Source organism: Nelumbo lutea, chromosome 8 (genome assembly GCF_056320005.1).
Source record: "Nelumbo lutea isolate HS-2025 chromosome 8, American lotus-T2T, whole genome shotgun sequence".
Lineage (NCBI taxonomy): Eukaryota > Viridiplantae > Streptophyta > Magnoliopsida > Proteales > Nelumbonaceae > Nelumbo > Nelumbo lutea.
Genome location: NC_142691.1, coordinates 10,322,853 through 10,338,524, shown reverse-complemented (window position 1 = coordinate 10,338,524; position 15,672 = coordinate 10,322,853). Strand labels below are relative to the sequence as shown.

The 15,672-nt window shown below is 36.6% G+C and overlaps 1 protein-coding gene, 2 non-coding genes and 1 pseudogene across 4 annotated transcripts; all 4 read right to left on the bottom strand.

Annotated features, from left to right (window-relative positions):
- Nucleotides 1-2,959: 2,959 nt before the first annotated feature.
- Nucleotides 2,960-6,313, bottom strand: LOC148842654 (putative protein phosphatase 2C 52 pseudogene; annotated as a pseudogene). The gene has a single exon (XR_016103011.1). The product of XR_016103011.1 is annotated as a putative protein phosphatase 2C 52 pseudogene (transcript).
- Nucleotides 5,565-5,657, bottom strand: LOC148842656 (small nucleolar RNA snR60/Z15/Z230/Z193/J17). The gene has a single exon (XR_016103985.1). It is a non-coding gene; the product is annotated as a small nucleolar RNA snR60/Z15/Z230/Z193/J17 (small nucleolar RNA).
- LOC148842655 (small nucleolar RNA Z43) lies at nt 6,043-6,140 on the bottom strand. Its single transcript, XR_016103984.1, has one exon. It is a non-coding gene; the product is annotated as a small nucleolar RNA Z43 (small nucleolar RNA).
- Nucleotides 6,314-10,226: 3,913 nt separating the features above from the next.
- Nucleotides 10,227-14,878, bottom strand: LOC148842653 (uncharacterized). The gene is made up of 4 exons (XM_088957826.1): nt 14,355-14,878; nt 13,377-13,954; nt 11,544-11,729; nt 10,227-10,824 (listed from the first exon to the last, which is right to left on the bottom strand). Exons 2-4 carry the CDS (start codon nt 13,839-13,841, stop codon nt 10,546-10,548), a joined length of 930 nt encoding a protein of 309 aa, XP_088813952.1. The 5' UTR covers nt 13,842-13,954; nt 14,355-14,878; the 3' UTR covers nt 10,227-10,545.
- Nucleotides 14,879-15,672: the final 794 nt, after the last annotated feature.

Here is a 15,672-nt window from a genome sequence, read left to right as displayed (position 1 = left end):
ACAGATGCTTGTGGTCAAGGGACTCTATGCATGGAGAAAATACACATTGAGTTGAACCAGCTTAGACGACATCCGGCCTCTAAGCCAATGACCCACACCATGAGAAACATGCTATTATATAGCTGAGTCGATGTCGAGAGCTTACAGGAGCTGGTGTGGGGAAATCCCCTCGCCAACTCCATCAACTCTCTCTCCCTCCTTCAAGCTTCAATAGCAGTGAAAAATAGGAGAAAGAAAATGAAAAATCAAAGGAGAAAGCTCCGACTTGATTTCTAATGCGTTCTATTTGTCTTCGAACAAGGGTAGAAACGTTAAGTGTGAGCTATGCTAGCTGGTTATGAAAGGGAGCTCCAGCAACAACTGTTGCAACCAAATCTACTCCATGGATGATGTATAGAGAAAAAAAACAGAGGAGGTTCAACCAATTTTTGCTTTGGATCATTCGCCTCCGAGCAGATATAACCTTACAGGAGATTATAGGCTCATGGGAGCAAGGTGAGATGCAGGATTGAGTTTCTTCAACCGGTGAGATCTGTATGGCCGCTGCATCGATCTTTCCTGACCGAATACTGAAGCTACAAAGGATGGGGCCGATGGAACGAGAGAGCTTGAAAAAAATGGAATACTAAGGGGGATCAATGGGGAGTAGAATGGGGTTGGGTATCGATTGGGTTTGTGCCAAAAGGGGTTAGCCGAATGAGAGTAACAAAGGAATTTCACCACTACAACTCTTCTATTTCTTGTTGGAAAAGATGATGAATAGCAAAGAAAGAAAAAGGAAAACCGGGGGTTGCTTAAAGGGCACTTGTTACACACTTGTTGCTTTATCAACCAGTAATGGAACACCTGGGTCACCTATTAACAGATGGTTGATAAAGAAAATTAAATGACATTTGAAGGACATTTGTGTCTTTTCTCATGACACTTAATGGTTGATTAACAACAGGCACTAAATTGTCGCATTTCGAAAGTTCGCATACTAGATTGTTGCGTTTTAAAGTTCAGATACTAAACTGGCACTTAAGTACAAGGTACCTAAAGGGAATTTTCCCTTATTTTTATTATAGAAATGGGAGAATTGGTGTCAATACAAGGAGGGATAAGGTAAGGTATCATAAGAGAAGGTGTTGTAATTTTTAAATTGTGAGATTTTTCCAATAATTTTGCTAAATTATTATAGGTGGCGTTATTTTCCAGAAACCATACGAGGTAGAACCATTTTTTCCTCTCCTCTAGGTCATGGTTCATCAATTCAATTGGCCTGGTCGACCCGGCCAATCTGTGGCATTATCATATTATGTCATTGTGCATGTATATATAATTTGTATATATTGTAATATGTATAATTATATAATACATATAACAATATTAATTATATATATATACAAAATCTATAACTACATTTTGCTATAACATATATTTTTTTTCTTCTAATTTTAATCAAGGTTCAAAAATATACACCCTAAAACAGGCTTGGTGGACCTAGTCAAACCGTGGCATTATCATATTCATGGTTTTCAAAACCGGGCCAGACCAGAAAATTTGAGACCCAGTCAGGTGATCAGTTTCGTAATCCGTTTTACCCCAAAACCGTTATTTTGCTAAAAAAATCGTTGATTTGGTCAGCAAACTGCTGATCTGGGTGGTTAAACTATTTCAACTGTCCTATAGTTTTGGCCTTTTTTTTTTTTTTTTTTTGCCAGAACGAACTATCTGTTCAATTCAAACGATCAGACCATTCGACCTAAGAACCGAACCCCGGACTAATTTGTGTCCGGTTCTGTTTTAAAAACCTTGATCATATTATGTCATCACGCATATATAATTATTAATATTGTAATATGTATAATTATATAATATATACATAAGAATTGTATACATATATACAAAATATACAACTACATTTTGGTAGAAGATATATTTTTTGTTCTAATTTTAATCAAGATTCAAAGTAATGAACCCCGAAACGCCAAAATGGATGTTTTCACGTACTTTGTACCTAATGCTTATCCTGCTTTTTTAGTTTTATTTTCAAAAATAGAGTAGAAGGGTAGGTCTTAGGCCTACCTACCCCCTAAAATGAGTCAAAAGGCCAAACATAATGTATTTGCATATGGGGTATATTGTGTTAAAATTTTAAATCTTGGTTTTAAAATTTTATCCAAAAAAATAAGATTTTAGGCCTAAAAAGGCATTTTTGAAAAAGAAAAATAGAGGGGGCACCTTAGAACATGTATATCGTGTAAAATTGCCACGCCAACCGAACAACTAAGTGCAAAGTTATAACCTTCAGAATTTTGCATATAAGATCAAATGAAAATGATAAAAAATCGGTCCGTCTTATAAAACTAAGACTAGTTCACCAATTTTCTGGTAGAAACTGGAACAACCAAGTGCAAAGTTATAAGCCATTTTTTATCATCTCCAATTTTTGGTGTGACCAAATGGGTTGGTGGACCGGTTCAATTTTTTTTCGATCCAGCTGAGGGTCCAATCGAGTTCTCTGAACATTGGGTATGGATGATCATTGGCCGAGCCAAGCGACAGTTGGATTTTCATAAAGTTGTAAGAGAATTTTGAGCTGCCCAAGCTTGATAAGATACCACTGGACCCAGTTTAATCCAAGCTAAGCTGGGCATCTAATCCATATAAGTTAAGGGCAAATTTTTTTAAGTATTAGGAAAATGATTTATTCACATCTAATGTTCAAGAATTGTATTAAAATATCACAATTGACTGTCTTTTCCTACCATTAATGGAGAGATGGAAAAGACTATTTTACCATCATCTTTCTTTAAATTTTAAAAATGAAACATTTGAATAACAAAAACTTGCAAACGGATAAAGACCATGTGGAAACGATATTGAAATTTTGAATTTTTTTCTTTTTTTATTTTCTTTTATTTTTGCTTATACAGGAAAACTAATGCAGTACTCCTTGAGTTTGATATCGGGAAAGTGGAGGCTTAGATGAAACACCGCCATTAATTAAACAATAAAATATGGCCAACCACTCTTACCATTAAATAAAAGTTATTTTGATTAAGCGATTTCAACCATTTGATTTTACACCAATAGCTCCTTATTTGTTCAAACTTATTATTTATCTCCTGTTCCTGAATCTCAGATTATACCACTACAAAATGCTTCAATAAGCAGTCATCAAGAGCTCGAGACATTGCCAACACTCCAACTCTCCATGTTCTTGCCAACATAACACATTCAATTCTCTTCTACTCATCAACACAATTTGGTTTATGATCTTCAAATAGAGTTTTAGCTTTTCCTACTTTTGATACTACTGTTTGTAAATCTCCAACATTTGCAACATATAAATGGTTTCCAACAAAAATTGTTGCAGAGATTGTAGAACCATCATCCCTGCAAGTATTGCTTTCAGCTTTTAAGAAGTCCATATCAGTCTATTGATATGTTTAACTTATAGCAAACTTGGTAGAAGTATTGAATTGTGGATGCCTCATTAGATTCTCAAAAAGGTGTTCCTTCAAAAACTCAGCAGCCCCAGAACCACCACGACCATCAAATATCCCAAACAGACATTATTTTTCCACCAACTTTTGACATTTGAACATCATAGAAGTCCTCCATGCTATCTCTCTTCCCCCTAAAACTTGAATAGCTACAGCTCATCTCCTTGTTTGTTTCTTCTTCAATTTTGAGTCCCAATATCAACCCTTCATATGGGTACCACGTCTCAGAAATCCGAATCACTCTTCTAGTAGTTAACACATGTACAACCAAATCTCAACCTTCTCATAAAAAAAATTAAACAATAACTCAGCTAAGTTATTGTTAATATATATAAACTCTAATAAAAAAAAAGGCTAGATATTTATAGGGGTCTGAATCAAATCAGTAAGTGAGAACAGAGATAAAAGGGTGGTTGGGTAAGGAGGTTGAGTAGGAGTATAGGTCACAGCTTGGCATTTAAATCTCTGCCATGAACCTGTCTAATAAGCGTTTTCATCCACGCTATCCCCTCGTTGTTACCGTATGTTTACGTTTTTACAGAGAATATTGTAGTGAAAATTGAAAGGTTAGTTTTGTTCTGATTAAATTACATCTGAGTTCTTGTTTTTTATATTATGTTCATAATCCCTTACCTTGTATACACAATTGAATCTGCCTTCATAATCCCTTGCTTGCAAATACCTCTGAACACGTGAACAAGAGGAAAAATCTTCCACCCAAAAAGATAATATTGGGTTTAAAAAAAAAATCTATCACATGTGAAACTAATATTAGAAGAGGATTTAGTCAATTATTTAAACTTGTGTGAGATATAAAGTTAGTCTATAAAAAATTATATATTTCTATACTTGTTAAAAAATTATATTGCTTATAAAATGACTGTATATGATCAGAAAAAAGTATGATGCCCTAAGAACTTTTACCAATCAACATCCTCGTGTGAATTTTGATGAATAACAATTGATTCATCATCACTTTTATGATATCAATGTCGGTTGTGGTGATGGGCTTAGGAGAGGGTTTTCTAGAGAGCCATGGATTAAAGAAAATGGTAGGAATTGATGTCAAGGAAGATAAAAATTAAAATTGTCAATGCCTTTGTATAGAAGACTAAGGTAAGGGGGTGTTCGACTCGACTTTTATTTATGAAAACGAAAACAATTATCATATCAGTAAACATTTTTTCAATATCAAAACCAACCAAGTTGTGAAGCCCTCATGAAGATTGGACATCAGAATGGCGAAGGAACTTATATAGGCTTTTGTTGGGGAATTAAGCCGAAGGTTAAAAAATAGCTTAGTTAGAAGGTTTTACCGTGATCAGAAAATTAAGCAATGATCAAGTTATCATCAAATGTGCATAGCTTTCATCCCCATTTGTTGTATCGTGACCCAGGTGTTTGGATGATAGACCAGGTCGCACCAATTTGTATATCTAGCCTCTTATAACTGGCAGACTGGGAACAAGTTTTCTGGGATATCTAAAACATTTCTGGCTGAATTTGCCGATTTGACATTCATTGTTTTTAGGGACTCAAATAAGAACAACGATGAATTGAGGCATTTGCAGGTTTGAGTGATGCGCCCAATACACCCTGTTCTCTTTGGTATTGCAGTATTTGAAGGTTTGAGAAGTGTTAAAAAGGGAAGCAATTAAACCTTGATAAACTCTGAGCTGGTTTTAGTTGAGTAAAGCACTCAAATCCAAGCTCTTAGGTGATGTTAATGCTGAATTAACAGATACACTCTATGATTCTTGCTGATCAATAATCAATACCTCATCATCTCTTTGACACTTTCTTATCTATTTGCAACTCAATTGCGCAGTAATGGTGTTATTTTCCTAAATGTACTTTCGAGGTTAAAAATTGGGTTCTGTATTCACAATTAGATACGTTCTTTTTTCAGTGAATTAATCTGTTTCCCAAGCTCTAATTTACACCTTAGAGCTAGGCTTAGGAAAAAAAGGTTAGAGAAAGATAGACTAAGAAAGACTTAAAACACAAGAGGCTCGAGACAAGCGGAAAAACAAAACCATCTAAAAAATACGACTCAGAAGGGGTGGAAGGAGAGAGAGTCATCAGATAGGAGCGAAAGACTTAGTAATAATATAATCAGAGGTTTATCATCTGAACTATGCACCATCTCATCATCACGCGACTCTCCATTGAAACGAAACAAAAGAACACGAAAAAATAAAAAATAAAAGTTACGAAATAATGAGAAGAAAAGAGCCTCAGAAGGAAGGCAGTAGTAGTATTGAGTTTTGTAATCACTAAATAATTTCAGAAATAACACTTCTCATCATCGACTCTTAGAAATAGTATCGATTCAATAACAATAAATGAAGAAAACTGAGGCCTCATAGAGAAGATTAGTTGTCAACACCGATTATTTCAGACATATGCTTGTCTTTGATGGATTTTAATCATCGGCCAATTTTAACGAAAACTGCGATAAAAAAAAAACGAATAAGCAAGAAAATAAAAATCAATACCAAAGAAGGAACAAATTTAAAACCTCAAAAGAAATTGAATCTTTTGTCGAGAGGGACTCGGAATATGGGTGGTGATATATCAGATTGGTCGGCAAGGCGGATCAGCCGTTACGACGAACGAGACCTTTCACTGATAACATCGTCATCGCCCCATTTTTCCTCTGAAAACCTAAATACAACCTTCAAATCAACAATGCATGACTCAAAAACATAAGCTGCATCTAAAGAAAAACCAGATCGGAAGCAGGAAAACAGAATCTCGAGAGAGGCGAGATGAAACTCTGAATGCAATTTTATCAGAACCTCCGTCAGCTGGTATTTATAAAGGTGTTCTAGGGTTAGGGTTAGGGTTTCATAAATCGGGCATCCACATTCAACACGCCCACCCAAATAATACGCGCGGCGCGTACTATTTTGTATGTGTATACGAATTGGACTCTAGACTAATGACAAATCAACGATTAATAAGTGATGACAATTTCTACCCTATCCGGTTTTAGCCTAAATTCAACTCATCTCCACTTCATATTATATATTATTGGGAAGCATATAAAATTTATATATTAAGTGTTAAATTTAATAATATTTTAAATTTTATGAGAAAAATAATTGACAATTTGTGTTTTTTATGTCTTAGTCAAAGAATTAAAAATTTTGATGTCTATTTGTGTTATTTTACTTATTTATTGTTTATATATGACAATAAATCTTAGGAAATTAGATGCTATTTTTAATGTCAACTCGCCCCTACCCTTAAATGTGAGGAGGGTAGGGTCGAGAAGGGTTTTGCACTTTTATGTGCGGAGAGAGTTTGAATTCTCACAATCCAATCCATTATGGGTTTTGGGACAAGTATTGATTGAGAATTCGAACTCTCCGTGCACATGAAAGTGCAAAACCCTTCTTGACCCTACCCTCCTCACATTTAAAGGTAGGGGTATGTGACTTTTTCTTATTGATAGGGATGGCAGCACAATGGATTTTGTAAATTCTAGACCCTACTCATCTCTCTAAACCTTGGGACAGGTATTGATTGAGAAGTTTAGAGAGGTGAATAGGGTCTAGAATTTACAAAACCATCCGTGTTGCCATCCCTATCAATAAGAAAAAGTCACATAAAGGTGATTTTCTACTTTTGACCCATGTATACTTCATAAATGCATTGCATAAAATTGTAGTATCGCCTTAGATAGCCATCAGTATAAATTATATAAAGTATAAACCATTTGAGAGTTTACACCAAACTTGGCTATTAAGCCCGCTAGCCTAAGCCCCAGGCTGAGTTGGAGTTCACTTTGGCTGTTTTGAAAAACAGCCTGAGCTGTTTTGGGAGCCTTTGCACATGATACCTTAGCTAATTCATGTCTTCATTTGTCTTTTCAACTAAAAAGTTATTAAATTTACATATCTTTTTTGCCCACTCATTATGAGATATCATCCACATCAGTCTACAAAAAAGCCCAAGCTATTTTTTATGGCCAAAGTTTTTCTGGCCCAATTGTGTTGGATTAAGTTAAAACTAAAATGAAATTATTAATTCATGTTTGACCTTGTTTGTACCTTTAGGGTTGATAAATTCATATAGTGGGCATGAGGTTTGTATCTTTAGGGTTGGGGCTAAATTGATCCTCAATCCAACCCACCCTAGCTAGAGTGGAAGTAGCCCTTCTTGAGTAAGATTTAACCATACATACCATATGTATATGGATGGAAAAGGTTGATGTGATTTTGGTGTAAAAAAATGAAGCATGGATCTCTTAAAAGCAAAAAAAATATGAGAATTCTTTAAGGCTCCGTTCACTTTTCAGTAAGTTACTTACCCAGGTAAATGCAATTATCTGAATAAGTTTTTCCTAGGAAACACTTACTCGAGTAAGTACATTTACTCATGTTCTTTAATTTCTCTGGTAAATAAGGTAATGACCATTTTAGTCATAAAAATCCATTATTACAAACGACATTTTTCCCCCATTCAAGTGTTAACAACTTTTTCTCCTAAGTGGGAAAGTTATTTACCCACCTAGGAGATGGGTGGGTTCAGTTAACCAAACCAAATTGATCGGCTTCAGATATTGGTTTCCAAAAACCAGTACCACTAGTATTTGAAAAATGGCCCATGGTTCGGTTAACTAAACCGTGAGTACCCTAGCTCAAATGGTGCTACACTTATACTTAGGGGTGTAAACAGATTGAATTTGAATCAGGTCAAGCAATATCCAAATTTGAATCGATTAGAAAATTCGATATCCGAATTCGATTTGATATCCGATGAATTTTGAAAATTAATATTCGAATTCAATTTTGATTAAATATTTGAATATTCGATTCAATTCAAATTTGATTAATTAATTATTTTAGGTAATTAATAAATAGTTTATTTATAAAAAGTATAAAAATATATAAATTTTTCATATAATTTAATTATTATATATATATATATATGTTATATAAGATATTTAAATATTTTATATATTATATATAAGAATTAAATAATGATCAAATTCGGATATTTATCGAATCATATCATATCATATCTGAATTCGATCAATTAGATATTCGAATTATCTAAATATGATTTGATTATATCGAATCTCAAATTCAAAATTGGATTCTCAAATGCCATTGACACCCCTACTTATACTTGAGTTTTGGTAACAATCAGCACATTCTAATAACAAGTAAGGGAGATTAGATGTTTCCAATGCACGGTGAGATACACTCGTGGGGCGCAAATATGAACTCTTACCTTATAACACTCATTCTGATGGACACTCATTCTGAGCCATCATCTTAAGGTTTCAAACGGATCCAATTGAATTTGGTTAGGACTTAGGAGTAAGATCCAATCCAATTTGATAAAACCTTAAGAAGATACGAATTTAATATGAACTTTCCAGATGATCTTACAAATTACGATTTGAATTTGATTTCTTCCATCTTAATGGCTGATTTGAAACTTGACAATTTTGATTGGTTTAGGGCGTTAGGCTAAGGCTTATAAGCCAATTTACAATTTTTCGATTCGATTTGTTTGAATCAAGGAGGATAACCGAATCTGAATCTTAAATCTTAATGAATCAAATCCAGATTCCAATTAATCAGATCAGATCCAACTTATTCGAAGCCCTATCTCATCTCTTGACCTCAGCCCTGTGGCCAGCTCCAAAGAATTGATTGAAACTTGAACGGCCAAAGAGACAGAGATGCATCCTCATTCTTCAAGCATTGGATTGCTTTGGGGCTGTTTGGCATCGTTGTTGTTTCCTGGAACAACGATGCCACATTAACACCACATAAAAAAAACGGTGCTCTAGAAAACGAGTATTTGTTTAGAACCGTTTTTCCATAAAAAATAATGCTTCAAATCATGCCTCGAAAATTAAGAAACCATGGCTTGGAACAACACTAAATTTGACATTTCCTGGAGCTACAGCTCATTGCTGCCAAGAGGGCAGTAATGTGGCATTGGATAATGGATACTAGTGTTGAAAAAGTTTCTTAGAGCAATGGTACCACACAGAAAAAATTGTTGTTGCTCTAAAAAACATCCTACCTGACTGCAACGATTCCAAATAAATGATGCGCCAAGCCATACATCAGAAAATGGTGCTGCAACTGCAGCATCAATACCAAACATATACTTCATCTAAAGAGGGGTAAATGCTTCAATTCATTGACACCTGCGCTCTAATGAAAGAATGCCGTTACTAGGGCCAATAGATAGCATAGCTTGATTATGATGAACTTTCACGAGAGCTTGGTTCTATTTGTACAATCCATTTGCATTTAGATGTGATGTAAATCAAAAACCGATGTAAAATTTACATCGGTTCGGCTTTGTAGGCATTTAGAAAGAGGGTGTAATTATTATCAATGTAAATCTCCACACTCGAGTTCAGTTTTGTTTGTGTTTGGATAGAGTGAAGTTTTACGTAGATAACTCATCAGCTCTAAATTTTTACATTGATAATGGATGTAAAAACTATATCGATTTTATCATGTAAAACTTTACATCCTTCCCACCCATCGCTATTTTCAAAAAACAAACGGTCTGCCAAATCCTATTATTGTTATTATTATATTTTGCTTTCTCTGAAAATAATTCAAACAACATAGGAAGAAGAAAATGGTACAACAGGGGAAAGATCATCTAACTACAGAAAACAAGATATCAGATCATATAACAACAGAAAATAAGATATCAGATCATCTAACTACAGAAACAGAAAATAAGATATCAAAGAAAGAAGAATAAATTACCCTTTTCGGTGTACTGACTATGAGAAGCAAGTACAAAACAAATAAAACAAATAAATTATAGAACGAACCTTTCAATTAGACAATATAGATGAACCTCTCACAACTTCATCACCCACCAAAAAACCAAAAAATAATAATCACCACAGACAGCAACCAGGATGCTGCTGATACTTCTCAGAATAGAACTTCTTGCCCCTCGGCTAGCAGGGTGCTGTCACTGCGTAGAATCGGCACGCTAATCTCAAGGCTGAAACATCCGACTATGGCAAGGACTCGATCCTGGAACAGGGTTGAGTTCAATCATATATACATGAACCCTCTTTGAACTTGATGGGTTTGATGCTACTAGGATCAATGACTACAGGACAAGATATATGCCTTCTGTGTTTCGTCCTCACCAGCTTTCCAACCACATCTCCTCGTGTTCTGATTTCAAAATCCAACGTCAATGGAACTGCACCCTTATTATCAGAGACCGCCAAGCTTGCCCCCGCACCATACAGAGGAACCTTATTTCCTTCCAGGGACACGGCAATAATACGGTGACTTTTTCTGGGCTGATAGTATCTCTTCAACTGCAACCACAATGTGGAGATGCATATTCATACTTAAATTTCAGTATAAACTCTCCTAACCGTGTCTTATGTTGAAAAGAGACCATTACCTAATGTTGATCTATCTGGGTTCTTGGGTGGGGTGGACTGGGTAAGGTTAAGGTACAACCTTTGGCATTTTTTTCGCACACAGTGGCAGCTCAAAAATAGTCAGACTTGAACCTGAGATTTTACCATTACACCATGTAATGGCCCCTCCTAACAGTAACAGTCTCAAGGTTCAATCAAGTGCTAGTCCATATTTGCACAGTTCTCTAACTCTAGCCTTCTCAGTCCATCACCTTTTTCGTTTTCCATGTGGATTCTTAGTTTTCTCCATTAAAACTCTGAAAGAATAACCAAGTGGAATTGGAATTGAATTCCATTCCCACGGCAATCCCACAGATTTGAAATGAACTAACTCTCCTCACCCCCTCACCAGAGGAATTTGGATACCCACAAAAACATGCAATCCGTTTTCTTAAAAGGCTATGAAAGAAAATTTGTTGGTTATTTTTCTGGTAGAAAATCTGTTGCCTATTGTTTCTCAAATTATCAAATTCCATGCCACCAACAGTATAATCTTGAGAATTGCAGAATTGACGGCGACCAGTTCAATTCAACCTTTGAATTCTATCAAATATTGTTACATTATTTCAACACATTTATCAACTACAAACTAAGGTGAATAAATTTCTTACCTGGCCAGTTGCAACTGCAATTTCCGAAAAGATGAGATTGACAGGTGTAGAGCTAACATGAATACCAAACAAGTTGGCTGGGTTGTATACGCTCATCCTCAATGAACAGTTCAGTGTCAGCATCTTGGTTGGGACACCAGTGGAGTCAGATCCCTCGCCAGAATAGAAATTGTTTACTGCCATGCTCTGTGATGTGAGAAGTCTTGTTAATGGAATAAACATAGAAAGATATGCAACTGTAAGAACAGAGCTATCGTATAGAGGAGAACAGAAAGGAAAATAATAGATTAATAGTTAATTTACAGAAACAAATACATCTACCCAACCCTGTGGGAATCAATGCAGGATTTGAAGACAGGGAACCATCTTGACAAAAATAAATTTTATGGAACCAGAAATTACTTTTTCCTACATCAATTACAAAGTAAAAGATTTCAAAGCGAATGCTTGGGGGTGCTACAAATCAAGACTATCTCCCTTTATTTAGGGCCCTCTATCCAAGGAGAAGATACTCAATGTTGTCCTCAAAGCTTTAATAAGCAGAATAAAACTGTAGTTAGAGTAATGGAAAAGCCATTTACCATCCCTTACAGGTAAAATCACATCAGAAATCCAACAATACTCGATGGGGGCGTGTCCAATTCCACAAATCACTTTGCAACAATAGATAAGTTGAACTGGAATTTTCACTGGCCCCAAAAAATAGAGCTCAAGGATGTCATATGGTAAAATGCCATCTTTATTGCACTAAAATGTGCAACTGACAATGGATTCCAGAAAATTCATATCCAAAGGCAACAGCAAAGTAGTGATTGAGGCTTTGAAGGGTAACAAACTTCAACAATATCTCATATCCAGCTTATCCACAATTCCCTTCATTTAGTTACAAGGTCCTGAATGGGCTAAGCCAAATTCATGGAGAAGGTAACAAAACGACTGATCACTTAGGCCACTTCCAATTGGTTTTACCCCCACCCCCCCACCCCCTCCAAAAAAAAAAAACACTACTACTACTTTACAAGGCAAGGCAAAGCTGAAATTCACTGATGCAAGTCCATGTATTTGAACAAAGCTGAGTCAAACTATTTTAAAATTAATATATATATATATATATATATATATATATATATATAGAGAGAGAGAGAGAGAGAGAGAGAGAGAAAGATAAATGATAGGGAAATAGCAAAACCAGTCAGACGAACGTAGATGTGGCATCTAATAACTCCACGGATGAGCATCGTGTGTCACAATTGCAGATTATAAGAGAAAAAAAAGTACCCAGTTCCCAATTATTCAAAGTAACCCTCGTTTGTTGTTCAAAGGATAAAATGAAGCTAAAAATGGAGAAGCCAATTTACAGAACAAATTCGACTATAAAGCATCATAAAGATGAAAATTTCATATAGGTTTGAAGCAAACGATTATAACAAATAGCCCACCATCACTCCTAGTAAATTCCTTTGTCCGTTTATCTCTAAGAACGAAAGCCATAGAGTACCTAGAAAAACAAAAGACAAAAGCAAGTCCACTGTCAACGGAACGTTGGCAAGACGCGATTGAAACGAAATTCCGGTTTTCAGCACTATTTTCTCTCTTGGGTTGGTTATCATTTGTTGATTTTCTCAACTTAAGATGACCGATTTAACTGTAATAAACAATCAGGATGTGATATCATTTCACAGACTCAATTTTTTTTCATAGAAAGAAGCTAATGCAGAATTGCAGATAATGACAATTCAGCTAGAAAATGCCAATTACTTTCACAATGAAATATTTTTGTCACTACTAAAGTAAACAAACGCAGTCGTAAATCATTAAGGCAAATTTTCATACCTTCACAACTATCTTTGCTATGTAAGGCCGACTAGCACCCCAGATAATGAGGGAAAAGACGGTGAAGAGCAGAACAAAACCCAGAAGAGCAATCAAGGCCTGGCAACGACGAGAGAGACCCTTTTCACCATCAAGATCATCATAAGACCCCTCTTCCTGAATGACATTACACTCGGGCCATCCCTTATCGTTCCTTTTCCGGTTTGCCTTCCGCCCCGAGGAAGATCTAAATGTTCCCGAGAACCGACTTGAGGAAGAAGCCCTAGAGTGACGCCCAAACGACGGGTGAGAAGGCGACTCCATCGGACTGTTGTAGATGGGGGTCGCTTGCATGGAAGAGGACTTGTCGCCATCATGAGAGTCCCGGGAGGGGCTCTGCACGTAGTAAACAGGCCTTTTCGGAGACCGTGAAGGCGACGAAGGAGCCAAACTCGTAACATCGGAGTCAGACTTTGCGTGCATCATCTTTGAAGATTTATTGTTGAATTCGACAAAAATGACTCAGATTTAATTTCGAATTGTTGAATTGCTCAACTCATCGATGCAAGAATAACACCTGCAGGTAGCTCCTCTGTTGTCTGCTTCACAATAAAAGGCAAATTGATGATTATTCCACAAATCTAAAAGGAGAAGAAAATCCTCTATGAGAAAGAAAGAATTTCCGTCTGTTGGAGTGTTCAGAAATGATAAAACAGAGGATCGCATAAATCAACCGAAAGTGAGCTTCGACAGACTGAAACCGTGTATGGGAGAAAAGAAACCAACAAGAAAAATAAAAATGAGACAATTACTCGACTATTTGTCAAAGCCAAATCCAAGTCGTAGAAAGAGAACTAAAGCGTCCACACTCTGCAAGCTACCAAGAAATACTCGACTATTTATTTTCAGAGTCCTAACCTAAATCTCATAATTCACAAACAGAAAGCTAAAAAACGAGATTTTTTTTGGGCTTCAACTCAAGTTTTCTTAATTTCTCACCTGGAAAGAGAAGAGAAGAATGTCTCCACAAGGCTCGGCTCGGCACGGCAATTCCGCCAACAAGAAGGCACTCAAAATACGACTGAAACAATTAAGTTTCCAGTAGACTTCACTCAAAACACGGATACGGAGGTACGGCAAACAATTAGAGTGTCTCTGTAAACCACTGAAACCGAGAAAAAAGATAAGCTCGAAACCTCGAATCGGTTCTCGAAACCTTCACCAGAAGTGTTTCAATGAATTCTGCCCCGAGTTGGAATTTCTAGATGTTGTTCAGATCTGAACCACTCTGACTGCTGTCTTGTCTTTCTCTCTCTAGTATGCATGGTGATGGAAACGGAGGGAGTGGGTTTCGTATCTTCAGAACAGAGTAAAGGCAGCTGGACGAAGGTGATATGTATAGAAAGCAACAAGCGTAGGTTCGGTATCAGGCTCGAGCCCGAGCCTGAGACATAAGCTAATCAGTTATTCCGATTTTTCCGAAACAAGTGTCGGCAGCCAATGCTTGCGCGCGTACTCTACTCTACTCTACTTTATCCTTACCTAATCCTCCTAATCAGCCCCTCACAAGAATGCCCCAAACAACGTCCCATACCATATCCCCATCATGTATTGAGAATATCTCACGATGATAACTAAAAATGATGATATCATTTTCGGGAGATGTTCTGAATACACAGTGGGGATGTGGTGTGGGAGCGTTGAAGGAGGCAGTCTTGTGGGGGCTGATTCGGTCTCGGATTCATTAATCATTAACACGTTTTGTTGTCTATTAACTCCCCGTTGCCTGTTGGATCAAAGCTACAGGCAGCGGTCGTGACAAGCAGACACGTGTTCCCCGCCAAAATTATTACCCCACTCTCGAGCACCAGCCGATCTTTCTCAACCGTCGGATCAATCACAGCCATAGTGGTTCTGATCAGAAGGTAAATTTAAAAAAGGGAATAAAAATTGGACCGGCAAGAGTAGAATAAAATCGATGATCGGCGGGGCCCATTGATTATATTGTCTATAATGGGCCAATGAAATACGAGTAATGAATCACTGGCCCATTGATGGCGGTTAGTTGGAGGAGTAAAACGAAAAAACACCTAGGGATGCAACGTGTAGAGTTGGAGATGCCCACAGTGCCCACGTGGCGACTGAGAAGGGAGCTCAAAATCCAAATGCGGTAATATTTTCTCTCTGTGGGCTGGGCCTGGGGGGATAAACAATAGGAATGTAGTGTGTGCAGTAGAGTGTTCAGAAGTTGTTTCTTCTGTTAAAGAAATGGATGGAATGGAAGGCAGATTTGTCGGATTTCTAAAATTTCTGACCT

What these genes read in the sequence shown, in the direction of transcription:
- LOC148842653 (XM_088957826.1), bottom strand. Translation starts at nt 13,841, where the DNA reads ATGATGCACGCAAAGTCTGACTCCGATGTTACGAGTTTGGCTCCTTCG. An exon ending in TAGCAAAGATAGTTGTGAAG is followed by an intron (nt 11,730 to 13,376) that starts GTATGAAAATTT and finishes CTCACATCACAG; the next exon opens with AGCATGGCAGTAAACAATTT. An exon ending in TTGCAGTTGCAACTGGCCAG is followed by an intron (nt 10,825 to 11,543) that starts GTAAGAAATTTA and finishes TTGTGGTTGCAG; the next exon opens with TTGAAGAGATACTATCAGCC.